General features: G+C 40.6%; 2 protein-coding genes across 3 annotated transcripts; one reads left to right on the top strand and one right to left on the bottom strand.

Moving 5' to 3' along the window:
• The first annotated feature begins 851 nt into the window (after nt 1-851).
• On the top strand, nt 852-3,396 carry HSBP1L1 (heat shock factor binding protein 1 like 1). Its single transcript, XM_058833006.1, has 4 exons — nt 852-896; nt 1,009-1,075; nt 1,958-2,114; nt 2,966-3,396. The coding sequence occupies exons 1-3, from the start codon at nt 852-854 to the stop codon at nt 2,068-2,070; spliced, it is 225 nt and encodes a 74-aa protein (XP_058688989.1). The 3' UTR covers nt 2,071-2,114; nt 2,966-3,396.
• Nucleotides 3,397-5,051: 1,655 nt separating this feature from the next.
• On the bottom strand, nt 5,052-13,319 carry TXNL4A (thioredoxin like 4A). 2 transcript variants are annotated; one of them, XM_058833004.1, is made up of 4 exons: nt 13,238-13,319; nt 12,935-13,108; nt 6,055-6,158; nt 5,052-5,326 (listed from the first exon to the last, which is right to left on the bottom strand). In XM_058833004.1, the coding sequence occupies exons 2-4, from the start codon at nt 13,085-13,087 to the stop codon at nt 5,155-5,157; spliced, it is 429 nt and encodes a 142-aa protein (XP_058688987.1). In that variant the 5' UTR covers nt 13,088-13,108; nt 13,238-13,319; the 3' UTR covers nt 5,052-5,154. The 2 variants fall into 2 exon arrangements, with proteins under 2 accessions (XP_058688987.1, XP_058688988.1); XM_058833005.1 differs by lacking the exon at nt 13,238-13,319 and adding an exon at nt 11,555-11,632 and having other exon boundaries at nt 12,935-13,073.
• Nucleotides 13,320-13,338: the final 19 nt, after the last annotated feature.

Below are 13,338 nucleotides of genomic sequence, written 5' to 3'. Positions count from 1 at the left end.
GAAAATAAGGCTGTACAGAGAAGCCACAATTATGGGAAGCAGGTAGCAATTCGGAGGTTGGCTTTGCTGCCAGAATTTCACCTCAGAGATTAACACACCCTCTCAAATGAGGTGGGGAAGGTCAAGAAGGAAAACAATTAAGTTTATTAAGAAAGATTCTAAGTGGTAGGCTTACAGCAACTGAAGTCATTCCTGACTCAGAAATTTCTTGTGGATGAAGACACATATTTGGCATATCTAACATATATAATTACTCAAAGTAATTGACTAAGGTAATTTATTGCCCAACAGTGATATGTTCCTAACCATACAGACACAGTAAACTGGAAACCTCTTCATTTACATCGGGCAACACTCCCAGCATCCAGAAGAAAGACACCTCTGTAATAGCTGCACCAGGGGCTTTTTACGCTGTGCAGCCCAAAAGCCACCGATGACCTAGATACTGGTGCTGCAAGATGCACCGTGCGACTCTTCCTGATGCCTTTAGTGTTGTCTCACTCGACACTGCAGTGCGAGGAACTTCAATCACCACGGTATTTTTACCGCTCCATCTCACAAAACTAATTACGCGGGGGGAAAGGAAGCAAACCTTAAAAAAATAAAAAAAAAAATTATAAATATATATATATAGTAAGACCTCCTAAGACCAAACTCGAAATCCTTATTTAGTTACTGCCGTGCGGAATGATGATTTCTTGGGCAAATAAAGGATTGGTAGTTAAGGATTCCCCGGCTCCCTGCGGAGCGCTGCGGGCGGGGCCGTGCGCTCGCTGCCCGCCCCGCCCGCAGAGGCGGGCGGAGAACCGGGGCCGGGGCCGGGGCAGGAACCGGAGCCGGAGCCGGAGCCGATGGCGGCCGCCGAGCCGCCGGGAGCCGTGGAGCTGCCGGAGCTGGTGAGCGGGGCGGGGAGCGGGGCCGGGCCGGGCTGGGTGCCCTGGCTGCGGGGCTCCTGTACGGCCGGCGCCTGCTGCTTCCCCTGTGTTTATTTCCATCCCTTCCCCGCAGGCGGAAAATCTGCTCTGCCGGCTGCAGGAGAATTTTCAGGCTCTGACGGAAAAGTTAACGCTGAGAAATATCCTCTTTGGAACGTGGGGTACCCGAGGTTGGATTTCGGACCCCGTGGCTGGGTCCCCCTGCGCGCTGATGGGTGCGGGCGGGGTCCTTGCTTCTAACAGGGGATGGGCTTCTTTCTTAAACATCAAATTAGCGTAGAGTGAGTGACATGGCTAAACACCTATGACGTAAAGGCACCTGACTTCCCTCCCCCAAGCCTGTTTATATATCCCTTTTTCTAAAGAAATCCTAAAAAATGTTTTACTACAAGTAGCAAGGTAATCTCTGTGCAGCAATTATGGGTTTCAAGTAAAATAAGCATCGATGTGTAAAGATTCTGGAGGTGCATTTAAAAAAGCATCCGTCTCCAAAAACGCAACTTGAACAAGCTACGGTTTAGAAGCTGTTGGCCAGAGCATGACAAGGTGGGGCCTCAAAAGGAGAAAATCAGACCTGAAGGGGCTCTGAGCTTTCTCATTACATGTACTTAGAGAAACTACCTCTGCTTTCTGAAGCATTTATTACATTTTTTTTCAGAAATTTGACCTTCCAGGAAGCAGCTGCTTCCTGAACGTTTATATAGGACTCATATTCTGATTGTGTAGGTTAACTGTATGGTATCATCTAAAATTGCTTTCTTTCTGAGGAACAATCTCTTACACAGTTCATTCACGAATATTTGCAAAGGCTTTTGATACTAAGAATTTGAATGCTTATCTGTTGCAAGAGGATGTGGGATTGTGTTCTAACAATACCACCTTGTGCATGCTTCATCTTGCATTAAACATGAACAAGTAAAAGGCTGGCACATCTGGAACACATTTGGTTGTTCTTACAGAAGAAAAAAACCTGTAAAATTATAGAATTCTTATTGATAAATAGGTTATCTTTAACTTTTTACTGGAAGAAATGGGCGAGCGCATCAATGACCTTGAGAAGCGTGTTGCTGACCTGATGACAGAGGCTGGGGCAGAAAACAGCAATGAAGAGTTGGGAGTAAAGACATTTACTTAAGTTTTTCTGTGTTTTATACATATCCACTTAGTTTTGAGTGATGGGTGAGTAATGGTGTTTACATATTTAGTATACCTGCATTTTCTTGGATTTGAAAGTGTAGTTTTTAAAAATACATTTAATATACCTTGGATTTTTTTTCTGCCAAGAGCCAAAGAATGCAACCACTTTTGCAAAAGAAAAACTGCCTCTTGCTGCCTCTGTTCCACCTGAGTGCCATATACAAGGGGGTAGTGCTAACTCACCCCAAGTGTGTGAACTAAGACTGTCCATTCCTAGTGAAATGCGTGTGGCTTGAAGTGCTCCTGCCCACCATTCCTGTCCCTCAGGTATGCCAACCTAGCTGAGGATTCTCACTGGTGTAAATTTATCTACCTCTGCTTTTAAACCTGCTACAGCTTGCCAGTGTGGCTTGGAGCACAGCTCTCACACGCACTCACCCTAAACACAGCAGTAAATTATAGTCAATCACTTTATAATTATGCTACATTTCAGGATTGTGTTCTGGATTTTATATCCATCTGTTGCAAATGCCACCCTGATGGATGCCTGACTCTGTGTTCTTATTTATGAGGCAGCACTGCTTCCATGTTCTGTGGATGCAAGTGATGGTGTCTTCCTGTTGCTGCGCAATTTCCTGATTCAAATTGAGACACATCAATTATTCTTGTCATTCGAACTTCTTACCCAGCGAAAGACATGAATGTCTATAAATATTCTGAAGTAATTTAGGTATCTATTAATTCTGATGCCTTTTGCACAAGGTACGCAGTAATTTTCAGAAATGCAGAAAGACAATAAAGATGTATTTAAGTGTACAGAGATCTTCCTATCTCCATGCTGAATCATATTCATGAATAAATCACTAACCTACTTATTCACTGTATCTTTGCAGGACTGAAATGAGGATGTGTTTGAGGAGGATTAAAGGGAGAACAGCACAGCACTGACGCTGAGATTCTACAGTCAAGTTTCACACTGACAAAAAATGTTAAGAGAAAACAAATGTGTTTGCATCATGTCATAACAGAACCTTGAAAAAAATTTTAAACTATTGCCCCAGGAGAAAAATAGAAAGCTGTGTTTGTTCATCTAAGTGGGGCACTTAGATGAACAAATTTCCTGAAGCTGATAAAGAACTGTTAGTTTCAGAGAAGGCAAAGCCACTATTTTGCATAGAAAACTATATCCTACATAGTGAACTTACCCAATCACAAATGTTTTCAATGTATGAAAATGTATTTATTTTAATATTAAAATAATAATATTTGTTGCCTTTTTAGCTTGTATGTTCTTAGAATAAACCATTCTGTTTTAAAAAGATGACAGTATTTGTAGGCTACAACTGCTTAGTTTTCGCTCTTTGCACAAGCCCGCCCAAAGCTCTGCATACCAGGGCAGGTAACATCACCCAGGTATTTATACTGGGACCATTTCAGTTCTTTAATGTTACCTGTTTTGATGAAAACAGTTTATTTTATTTAAAGACCTGGAAACAGATGAGGAATCCTAGTTACCAAGCATGTCCAGAAAAAGAAACTGGTAGTTGGAAAAAAGGATATCTGCACTAACTTTAAAGTGGTTGTACACCAAAACATTGGTACTCCTTGCAGGGAAGATTTAGTTTGAAATATAATGGGAACCTTTTACCATAAATACAGAAACTGAAGCATTGCCAGGTTAACAGAATACCTCAGCTAATGAGGGAGAAATGCTTCTATTACAGACTTCATTAATATCAAAAAATCGTTCCAATTAATGCTTTAATCAGTGTAGACATCCACGTACTGTCAGACTGGGGGAGAGATTAGTATGCTGGAGGACAGGCTGGAGAAATGGGCCAGCAGGACCTTGATGAAGTTCAAAATGCCAAGCTGGGCAGGTGTGAGGGGCTGGCTGGCACTGCTCTGCAGGAACGGGGTCTGGTGGAAAGGCTGACTGAGTAGGCACGGTGCCCAGGCTGCAGCAACTCACTGGTCAGTGTTAGCACAATAGGGCCAGCAAGTGGTTCACCTCGCTGGGACACCACACCCACAATATTCTGTCAGTTTGGGGGCTCCCCAGTGCAAGAGATGCAGTGGTGAGAGGGAGGTAAAACACAGCCACCAAGATACAGTGGAATACAGCAAATACAAGGTTTGGGAGAAATCTGTTAGTCCAGCCTTAAGAAACAGCCATGGCGTCTTGCTGCCAACCACTATCTTGTGGAAGAGCACGGGGAACAGACCCATGGTGGAGGTGCTGTACACCAGGGTTACTCGACACAAGCTGAAACACAGAAAATAGCAGCTAGATGCAGGGAACACCTTTTTCAGCTATGAAGGTGCTCAAACAGCAGACCGTCCAAAAAGGCTGAGGAACCTCCATCCTTAGAGAATATGGAATCATCTAGGTTGGATGACACCTTGAAGGTCACCTAGTTCAACCAAGATACTCAACACTAGACACAATCCTGGGCAACCTGACCATGTGGAACCTACTATGACTGGGAGGCTAATGGTCCCTTCCAACATAAATTATTCCAAAATCAATTAAACCAGAAAAAAAAAACGCCCCCAGATTAACTTCAGCAGAAAATGAGACCCTTTTGTTTTACTTCCTTCACACTTTCTAAATCCTCTACAACACACTTGGTAGTAGAAGTAAATTCTTTGTCTTGTAACTGAAAAAACTTAAGGTAAATAAGTGGAACTCAGCTTTATTGTTTTTTTAAAAAAACAACTATAATATAGTTTTCTCAGATATTTGTGTAATAAAGGCAAACAAAACCAGTTGAAATATTTTTCTGCAAACAGGCTTTTTGTGTACAAAATTATGTAATACCAAAAGGACAACAAAGGAGAAAGTCTTTAAAAAAGAAAACCCCAAAATTCAGCTACAATATTATTGCATCCAAGACAGTTTCAGGGTTTGAGGCTTCTACTTCTCAAACAGAATTAGAATCTTTTAAATAATTTAAATTATGCTCAAAATTCAAGGACTTGTAGTTTGTTTTTTTTCTTTTAATATACATATATGTACACACATACACAGAAATAAATTTAAGTGGACATAGGATTATGAAAATGGCAGCCCAAAGAAACATCAATATCTGTATTTAGTGGAATAATCTTTCGGCGATACCACCAAACCTCGACCTTTGCGGGCTCCTCTATAAACAGTTTCTATAATGTCAATCATCTCCTGCTTATCTTCCATTGCCCAGTTGATCTTGTTGTTATTACCTGTACCTAAATCAATCATGATGTGTTTGTTCCTTTAAAGAGGAAGAACAAAAACACAAGTTAATACTGTATCATAATTCTGAAAGAAATCTTATAACCTCCCCCCCACAGTGCTTTGTAGGATCAGAGGAAGCCCTTGTAACATAAACAGGCTTACAAAACAAGCATTAAAGGAAGAATGTCCACTCCTCTTACTCAAACTGACATTTTACTGCCAATTTTTAAAGCAAGAATAAGGACTCCAAACTTTCCTCCAAAATGGCTACTCAGTGCAATTATCCTTCAGCATATTCCTTATTGTTTGTATTTCTTTGCCACCACTGTCTATATCCAGAGAGACTTCCATGCTTGTCAGTAGAACATTTAACCTCATCAATATAGAAACCTTAACTAAAAATAAACTTATTACTTTTGATTTGTCTTGAAAGCAAGTCTGGCAAGCTTGACTGCTGTATTACTACAGCATTCTCTACAGGAAGTTTGAGATTTAAAACTATGATGAACAATGGATAGTAAACCATTTTTGGTTAGTGAAAACCATAGTTTTCACTATCACTAATTTGCAATCTATTATCAAACACTCTTACCAGGCTAATTGGAAAATAAGCCACTTTCCTATATAATCAGTTTACTCTTCTGTAGAGCAATGAAAACACAGGCATCAGTGTGCTGCTATGCATTTGGAAACTATCTTCTGAGACACTGTATTTGACAAACAGAAAGTTTAAATGGAAGTTTACATTCCAGAACTATCACTCACCTGAAGAAAAACATGACGGTACACGGATCATACAACTCGTACATCTTGTTGAAGTCTGGTACTTCTGTGATGTCCACAAGATAAATAACAGCGAAGTTTTTAACCTAAACAGAAGAAAACAGGAAATACAAAAGCAGTATGTATTACCAACTAAAAGACATAAACTTTCATTATTGTAACATTTATTGTCCAAATTATTAAGTCATATAATCAGAATAAACAGCCTTGCTTTTATTGTTAACCACAATAATCAGTTAACATAGAAAATATTTTTCAATATAACCAAGAAGCTTATTCCACAACCAGTGTCAACTGGAAAGATACTATGCTAAATCAACATCCAAAGGAACAAATGCCCTTTATATAGAACTGAGAACTCACAGTAACATGCACAGCTCTAAACAAGTAGAATAACTGCTTTGTGCAAGCCAAGCCGACACATTTTGCCTCTGTCATCAGCTGCTTATGGACTTCAGGAAATTAATGATCTACAATGCCCTGGTGCCTGCCTCCAAGCATTTTTCCCCTCTATAACATCCAATTTATCTAACAAGACTCATTAAATGAAAAGGAAACTTATAATTTAATTTAAAAACTGGTAGCTTTTTTTGAGAGGTGAAAAGTAAAACTTAAAAGTGTAATTGCTAAAGAAATAAAGATCTTGATGAGAAGCTATTGTCTGGACAATTCTGGTAAAACTGGCTTTCATTTTGCAGAGTTACTCAGTTAGATGCAAAAGAATCCCTCCCCTCTAGTGTCACAGTCAATGCCTTCATTCCTGCAAGAAAACCAGGTCACATTTTTGTTTCCCAGATGTAGAATACTTGTCATTAAGTGGAATCAGGGGAAGTTTTGGTTTCTAAACACAGCTCCTAAGTACACAGTAGAAATTGACGCACTCATACACATTACATTTTAAGTGAGTAGTCATCCAAATTGCACAAGCATTCAACTGTAAGGTATATTATCAAATGCTCATGCTGTACACCAGGAGTGCACAATTGTGCCTCCCCATCCTCAGTTACCTGCTAACACAATTTTGGTCCCTCTCATTTGACTGCCCAGAATTACCAGCCTGTGGTTAACATACATGGTCTAAAACCTATGAAAAACTCACTGCTCATGACAGTACTTCCCACATGTTAATTTTGCTATCATAAGTCTGGAAATGCTATGATGAGTATAATATCTGCCTGATGGAACAGTATTTTATTTTAGTTCACAGAGCAGGATTAGTTTGTATAAGAAAAATATGATACGTTGTGTAGCCTGTACATAGACATCCTAGCAAGCACTTTACTGAGAAAGTGTGAAGATGTTTATTTACCAAAAAAACCCTCAGAAGCGCAGAGTAAATGATTTTTTATGGACTTCTGCTTCAAAATAGTTTCAAAATTATAAAATATAATCATACTTCAAGAATGTAAGTAAGTATTACTAGCAAAGAAAATAAAATCTCCTCTGGAGCGAAACAGCATTTAAAAATTTTACTGTGCTTTTATGGAGCCAGTTGTAGTCCTAGATTCAGTCAATATTCTAATGAAAATGTCCCATTTAAGCCATGTTCTAAATTATGCAAGAGGTAAAGCCTTGGAAACTAATACAGTCGTAACATCAAAGCCTCTGAAGGGATCCTTCACACCCATTTCAATTTTACATTAAAGCCTTCTAAGAACCTTAATGGGATGTTCAGAGTCAATACAGTTAAGCCCAGAAGTGACTGAAGCTACTCCCTGGTGAGCCCTGGCAGGCAAAAGATAATTGTGAGGGTTTTGGTCTTTTATTTAGAAAACAAAACACCCGAAGAGCCATTTTCATTTTATCCTATTATTACTTCTTCCATCCTGCTGGCATTTTTAGCATCAGCAGCACACCTTCACCATGTGGGGAAATTTCTACAACACATTCAGCAATTTTGACAGAGCACAACATCTTTAAACAATTACTTCATTCGGAGGTTGGAAAATTATTCTAAGGTAAACCTAGAATTAATAAAACACTCTTAGGACCTGTTCTGTTTGGTGAAAGATTAGTCCAAGGAGATTTACATGTTGCACCAGAATACCACTCCAAAAGCACTCCTAAACCAAAATTTTACTTCCAAGAACTCTGTACTCCAGGTAGTACTGGAACAAAAAACCTTTTAAAGTTAGTTTGACATTATATGCATTTAATTTAGTCGAGCTGCTGCAGAACCAGAAATGCTTGTCACTAGCAGTGATCATCAGCAGCCTAGGATTTCATACATGAGAAACAGACCATACAAGTCTTAATTTGTTATATAAATCTTACTAAAAAGGACTGGATCACTCAAATCATCTTTGCACAGCCCATGTGCAAGTCATCACCAGAATCCAAGCATGCAAGACATTAATTAAATCTTCCTTCTCTCCGACCTACTTTTATAGAAGTGAAACTGATGACAGTCGCCTGCTTAAAAGCTCATATTAAGTCTAAAGCAGACCATAAAGCTGGACTCAAATTTGAAATCAAAACTTTAAAAGTGGCTCTGTTCTTTACCCCTTGCTTTTCTAATTTCAAATTTGGCAAGAATGCCACTCCAAAATGAGTTAGCTCACAAGCACATTGAATGAGGGTGTGCTTTGTTGAGTTTGGACGCTGGCTGCCAAGGATAGCAGCAGGAGATTGGGATTCAGGCCTGAGGAGGGACTAGATAAACACATGGAGAGGGTGATGCAGAAGAACTGCAGTGGCCTATTTAATGTTTAGGGGCTGGGAAATTTAATGTGCCAGGCTGGACAAGCTTGTCACCAAGAGGCATTTTATTTCAACATGAGACAAGCCTTGCAGAGACTCTCTTTTTGCATAGTATCGACCAGTTTTAGAGCCTGAAGGAGCAGCTCCTGTCTCAGACGCAATATTGGAGCCAAGACAGCAGCAGTACAGAGCAGCATCTGAGCCGGCTTCACACACAGCCAGCTCTAATTCACAAAGCTTTAGCTCAGGCTTTGATTTAAGCAAAAGCAAGGGAAGTATTTATGGATTCAGACTGCTGTGGATGTGCATGGTTTGTGGAGACAAGCCAAAGGCTGACCTCTCCCTGTTGGGATGTGAATCCATTGTTCAGAGCTGTCAGCTGAAAACCTACGTTCCTGTACAAAATCAGCTTTGCTACCGTGTCAAGGCAGTGGTTGCTAACAAGTTTTCTTTCTGACTTGTAGGTTGTAACTGAGGATACAGTATGGACACCTCAGAACTAGAATAAAATGCAACTCTAAACAAGCAAACCCCACTAAATACAAGCAGTTGCAGTAGTTACAAAGGAGACTACACTGAGTTTGTTCACAGAAGCAAAAATTTTACTGTAGAGACTATGAAAAAACCCTTGTATTTTAGAAGTTGAACACATAATAACAAGTTTATTCTGAAAGTGCTTAACCTGATAATGTACACTAAATACAGTCAATGTGTTGTAGTAAGTAAACTGCTTTCTGAAGAAAAACAAAATCAAAACTCTAGTAAGAGACCTCCTTCTGGGCAGCACCTAACTTGTGCAACAACTGAAGATAAAAGCATTTTCAGAGACAGACATTAACTATTTCTGACACTCCTGACTTCCCTTATCTGTCAACTCAAAACTTTCTCTGCCTTACCAGGCCATTGGAGCTGCTGTTCATGGGAACAGGATAGAGTAGAAAACCTAAGTCAAACAGCAGCATGAATTCAGAATTTTATGACTTGCTTTCAAAGGCTGGGCTTCAATTTTGGTGGTTGTTTTCCCCCTTTTCCCCAATGATGGTAGCTTCAAAAATCAGTCTAACTAGTCTACACTGCTGAACACGCATGCAGAAGTACATTATGCCTGGCCACAGGTACAGGCTGTTGTAATACTTCACAGAACTGTATCTGCCTGAGGACTGCCAGGAAATATTTAAACTGAATATATCAAGACTATAAAGCAGAGGAATCCATAGGACTTTTAACATCAGATAAAGATTCTGTATCCTGTCTCCATGAAGTTCACACATTTTGCTAGTAAACAGGAAACACAGATGTAGGAAAAATCATATGCCACGGGACTCATTTGTCCTCTGAAGTTATCCTCCCTGACTTTCTTTATTAACATTGCCCTTCTAAAAAATAAGTAAATTAATTCCTACAACATGAGATTGACACAGAAATATGATTAATGACTAGGATGACTACAGTCATGAAGTTTCTTGACATTTCTGTCAGAGGTAATACCCCTTTTTTTCAGTTGTTAAGATTTCAGCTGCCTCTGAAAAGCAACCCTTACAGCCCAAATATCTAAGGAAATCTGAAACAAGATCCAAGATTCCGTCTTCTCATCTTTCTAACCAGTTTCTAGACAGTGTTCAGAAGAACAGAATTCTACTTTATGGACAAGAAACTCAAAGGAAAAAAATACAGGAACTGAGACTAGCTTTTGCAACAAATTACTCAAATTAAAGGTGGCTGGCAGACTTGCATTTCTGAACAGAGCAAGTACAAACCTGAAAGTCTGCACTGGCAATATTTATTTGATTTTTTCTTCTTGCTAATTATGCTGTCAGTTTAGGTGAAAAATTTCTAGGGGAAAAGAGAAAGACATTATACTGCCAAGAGGAGCACTTACAGCTAATGATTTTGAAAACTACAGACATCAGTAAATGGATTAACTTTGCTGTGCTTTTAATTACAAACACCAGTAGCTGTAACACCTATATGCTTTTTTTAATAGCTACCTCTTTCTCTGCCCCATCTTCTCTTCCTCTCCCACTTTTCATGTACCCTTAGCAGAAACGCAGAGGCACAACTAATGTTTGTGGACAAGCCACAGCTATTCACACTTCTGATTATGGTTAAATAAATGCACAACATTTGAAAAATCCTCACTAAGCACACAGTGATCCAACACAACAGTTACCTGATTTGCACTATTCAGTCATAGATAAATAATTTTTTAAACAAGGTGTATTAATTTAGCAAACCAATCCCCGTATTTCAGGGGACAGGCTTTTATAATTATGAGTTTTCTTTAAAGAAAAGAAAAAAAGTGTACTTTTAGAAAAGGTCCTTAAGACAAAATTTATGAAACTCAATTCTTGTTTCAATCAATGCTGGAAATCCTGACAAAGCAAAAAAAAAAAAAAATCTAACATCTTAGAATTACGATTTTTTTTGACATTCAGTGAAACTTTGCTTCTTTTTCATGTAACACTATGGGCAAAAACCTAGTCAACTGTAAGTGAAGTACATTTCAGCGAAAATAATCTACTTAGTACTTTCATACAGCATTCTAGTTTATTTTTCCACAAAAGGATTCAAAATGAAAAAAAAATCCTGTTCTCCTATCATAAAGTACTGATAAACATTACTGCTACCCAAAAACATGCTGCAGTCTAAAATAATATTGCACCAGGGTAACAAATGTAAAATACGGCCACATTGTCTTCAAACGTAGCCTGCAACTATAGCACATTAACGTTCTGTATTATTGTCTAGAATAAACACCTGTACAATTGGAACTTTTACTCACTCTTTAAAACAGCAGTGATCCAAACATGGCTTGTAAACAAGAGGATGAGGTAGGATCTCCCCCTTTAATTTGCCATTTCTGCAGAGGGAGATTTTTAAATAAGAAGTTACTTTGTTCTTTCTTCCCCCAGCCACCCCTAGCTGCCGGCAGGTCTGCCAAATCACCGAGCATCCTGCCACAAGTCCGCACTAACAGTATCTGAGCATAACACTCCCACCAGGCTGAGCACAAAACAACTGAATTAAAACATGTCACAACTCTTTACTGCATTCTAATACATCTTAACCCCTGGCTGCAGGTACAGATCTTTAATCATGGGGATTTTCACGACACAAGTGATTTTAAAAAAACTTCAGAAGACAAAGTAAACCACAAAAACAACACCATGTCAAACTATGCAGCATGCACAGAATTTTCTATGAAGGCAGTGAAGCTGTGGGTGTCCCATTCCTGGCAGTGTTCAAGGCCAGGTTGGATGGGGCCCTGAGTAACCTGGTCTAGTGTAAGACACAGCACGAGAGTTGGAAAGAGATGATCTTTAAGGTCCCTTCCAACCCAAACCATTCTATGATTTCTGTGATACTTGGCACCTTTTCCTACCCAAGTTATCATTTCCGATTCAGATTTTTTTGCTTCTTTCTTCATGTAGTTCAGTTAAAGAGCTGTCAATATTCTACATCTATTGCTTCGCAAAACCTTTAGCAAATATATGAAAAAAGGTAAATTATAGGTGATTGTGTAATCTAACAGTCTAGTTTCTCCTATCTATGCATCTTTCTTAAACAAGTGACCAGCTGTTGGTAATCATTCAGTTTCCATCTGAAAACAGCTGCGGACTTTGGCTCTTAAAATTTAATTCAGTCCATGCAACTCAGTGGAATGCTATTGGTCTCCATACATTAATGACAGATTAATATCGCAAATAAATTAATCAAAATTAATCAATCAACACCATCCCGCACGTTTCGCACCTCACCATTTTTAAGAGCCGAAACGAAGGTAACTTTTCAAGTTATTCAGATGGAAACCTGAAGGTGCCACACACTTCCATTGTAAAGTGAGAGTGCTGCGCTACCCGGAGCCGCAGCAGCCCCACCACCGAGCATTGTTTCTGCCTGAATGCCGATGCTCACTCAGTGACGGGCCATTAACAGGCAGCAAACTCGATTTCCGAACATCTGCGATGCTCTTCTCAGCCCTCAGAATACTGCAAACATCAGGGCAGTCTTTAGGAGACACTCGTGAAAGTGAAACCACACAGCTTTCCCTAAAGCCTCCTAAAGCTGGGATAGCTGTGCAGAACGCGTTATAAGCAGCCCCAGGCTGCAAGCAAGCCATGAGGAACACTGAGCTCAGAAGGAGCAGAAAGCTCCTGTTTACCTTCTCGGCGATGCTGTACAGGACTTCATCCATCTTCATGCACGTGGGGTCCCAGTCGTGCCCGAAGCGGATGACCACGACCCGGTCCTCCTCCGACAGGATGGCCTGGTCCACCTGCCACCCATTGTGCAAGTGCGGCAGCATGTACGACATCCTGGCGGCCGGCTGGCGAGCCTGCGGGACGACAGGGACGCCGCTGGAGCTGACAGCCCGCCCCGCCTGCCCTCACCCCGCCCGCCCCCTCCCCGGGCACCGAGAGCCGCCGCGGCCCGCCCATCCCGCCGCGGCCCGTCCCCAGCGCACCCCGCGGGCGTCCTCCCCTCAGAGACACGGAGCGGCGGCAGCGCCGGCACGGGCGGGAAGCGGAAGGGCGGGCACGGGGGCGGGGGCGCGCGCGCGGGGAG

Source organism: Poecile atricapillus, chromosome 2, assembly GCF_030490865.1.
Source record: "Poecile atricapillus isolate bPoeAtr1 chromosome 2, bPoeAtr1.hap1, whole genome shotgun sequence".
Classification (NCBI taxonomy): domain Eukaryota; kingdom Metazoa; phylum Chordata; class Aves; order Passeriformes; family Paridae; genus Poecile; species Poecile atricapillus.
This window is presented reverse-complemented; position numbering and strand designations above follow the sequence as displayed.

Coding starts and splice junctions, on each gene's coding strand:
- HSBP1L1 (XM_058833006.1), top strand. CDS start 852: ATGGCGGCCGCCGAGCCGCCGGGAGCCGTGGAGCTGCCGGAGCTG. Junction 897..1,008: donor CCGTGGAGCTGCCGGAGCTG/GTGAGCGGGGCG, acceptor CCTTCCCCGCAG/GCGGAAAATCTGCTCTGCCG. Junction 1,076..1,957: donor GGAAAAGTTAACGCTGAGAA/ATATCCTCTTTG, acceptor TTAACTTTTTAC/TGGAAGAAATGGGCGAGCGC.
- TXNL4A (XM_058833004.1), bottom strand. CDS start 13,087: ATGTCGTACATGCTGCCGCACTTGCACAATGGGTGGCAGGTGGACCAG. Junction 6,159..12,934: donor TGTACAGCATCGCCGAGAAG/GTAAACAGGAGC, acceptor TCTTCTGTTTAG/GTTAAAAACTTCGCTGTTAT. Junction 5,327..6,054: donor ACCGTCATGTTTTTCTTCAG/GTGAGTGATAGT, acceptor TCCTCTTTAAAG/GAACAAACACATCATGATTG.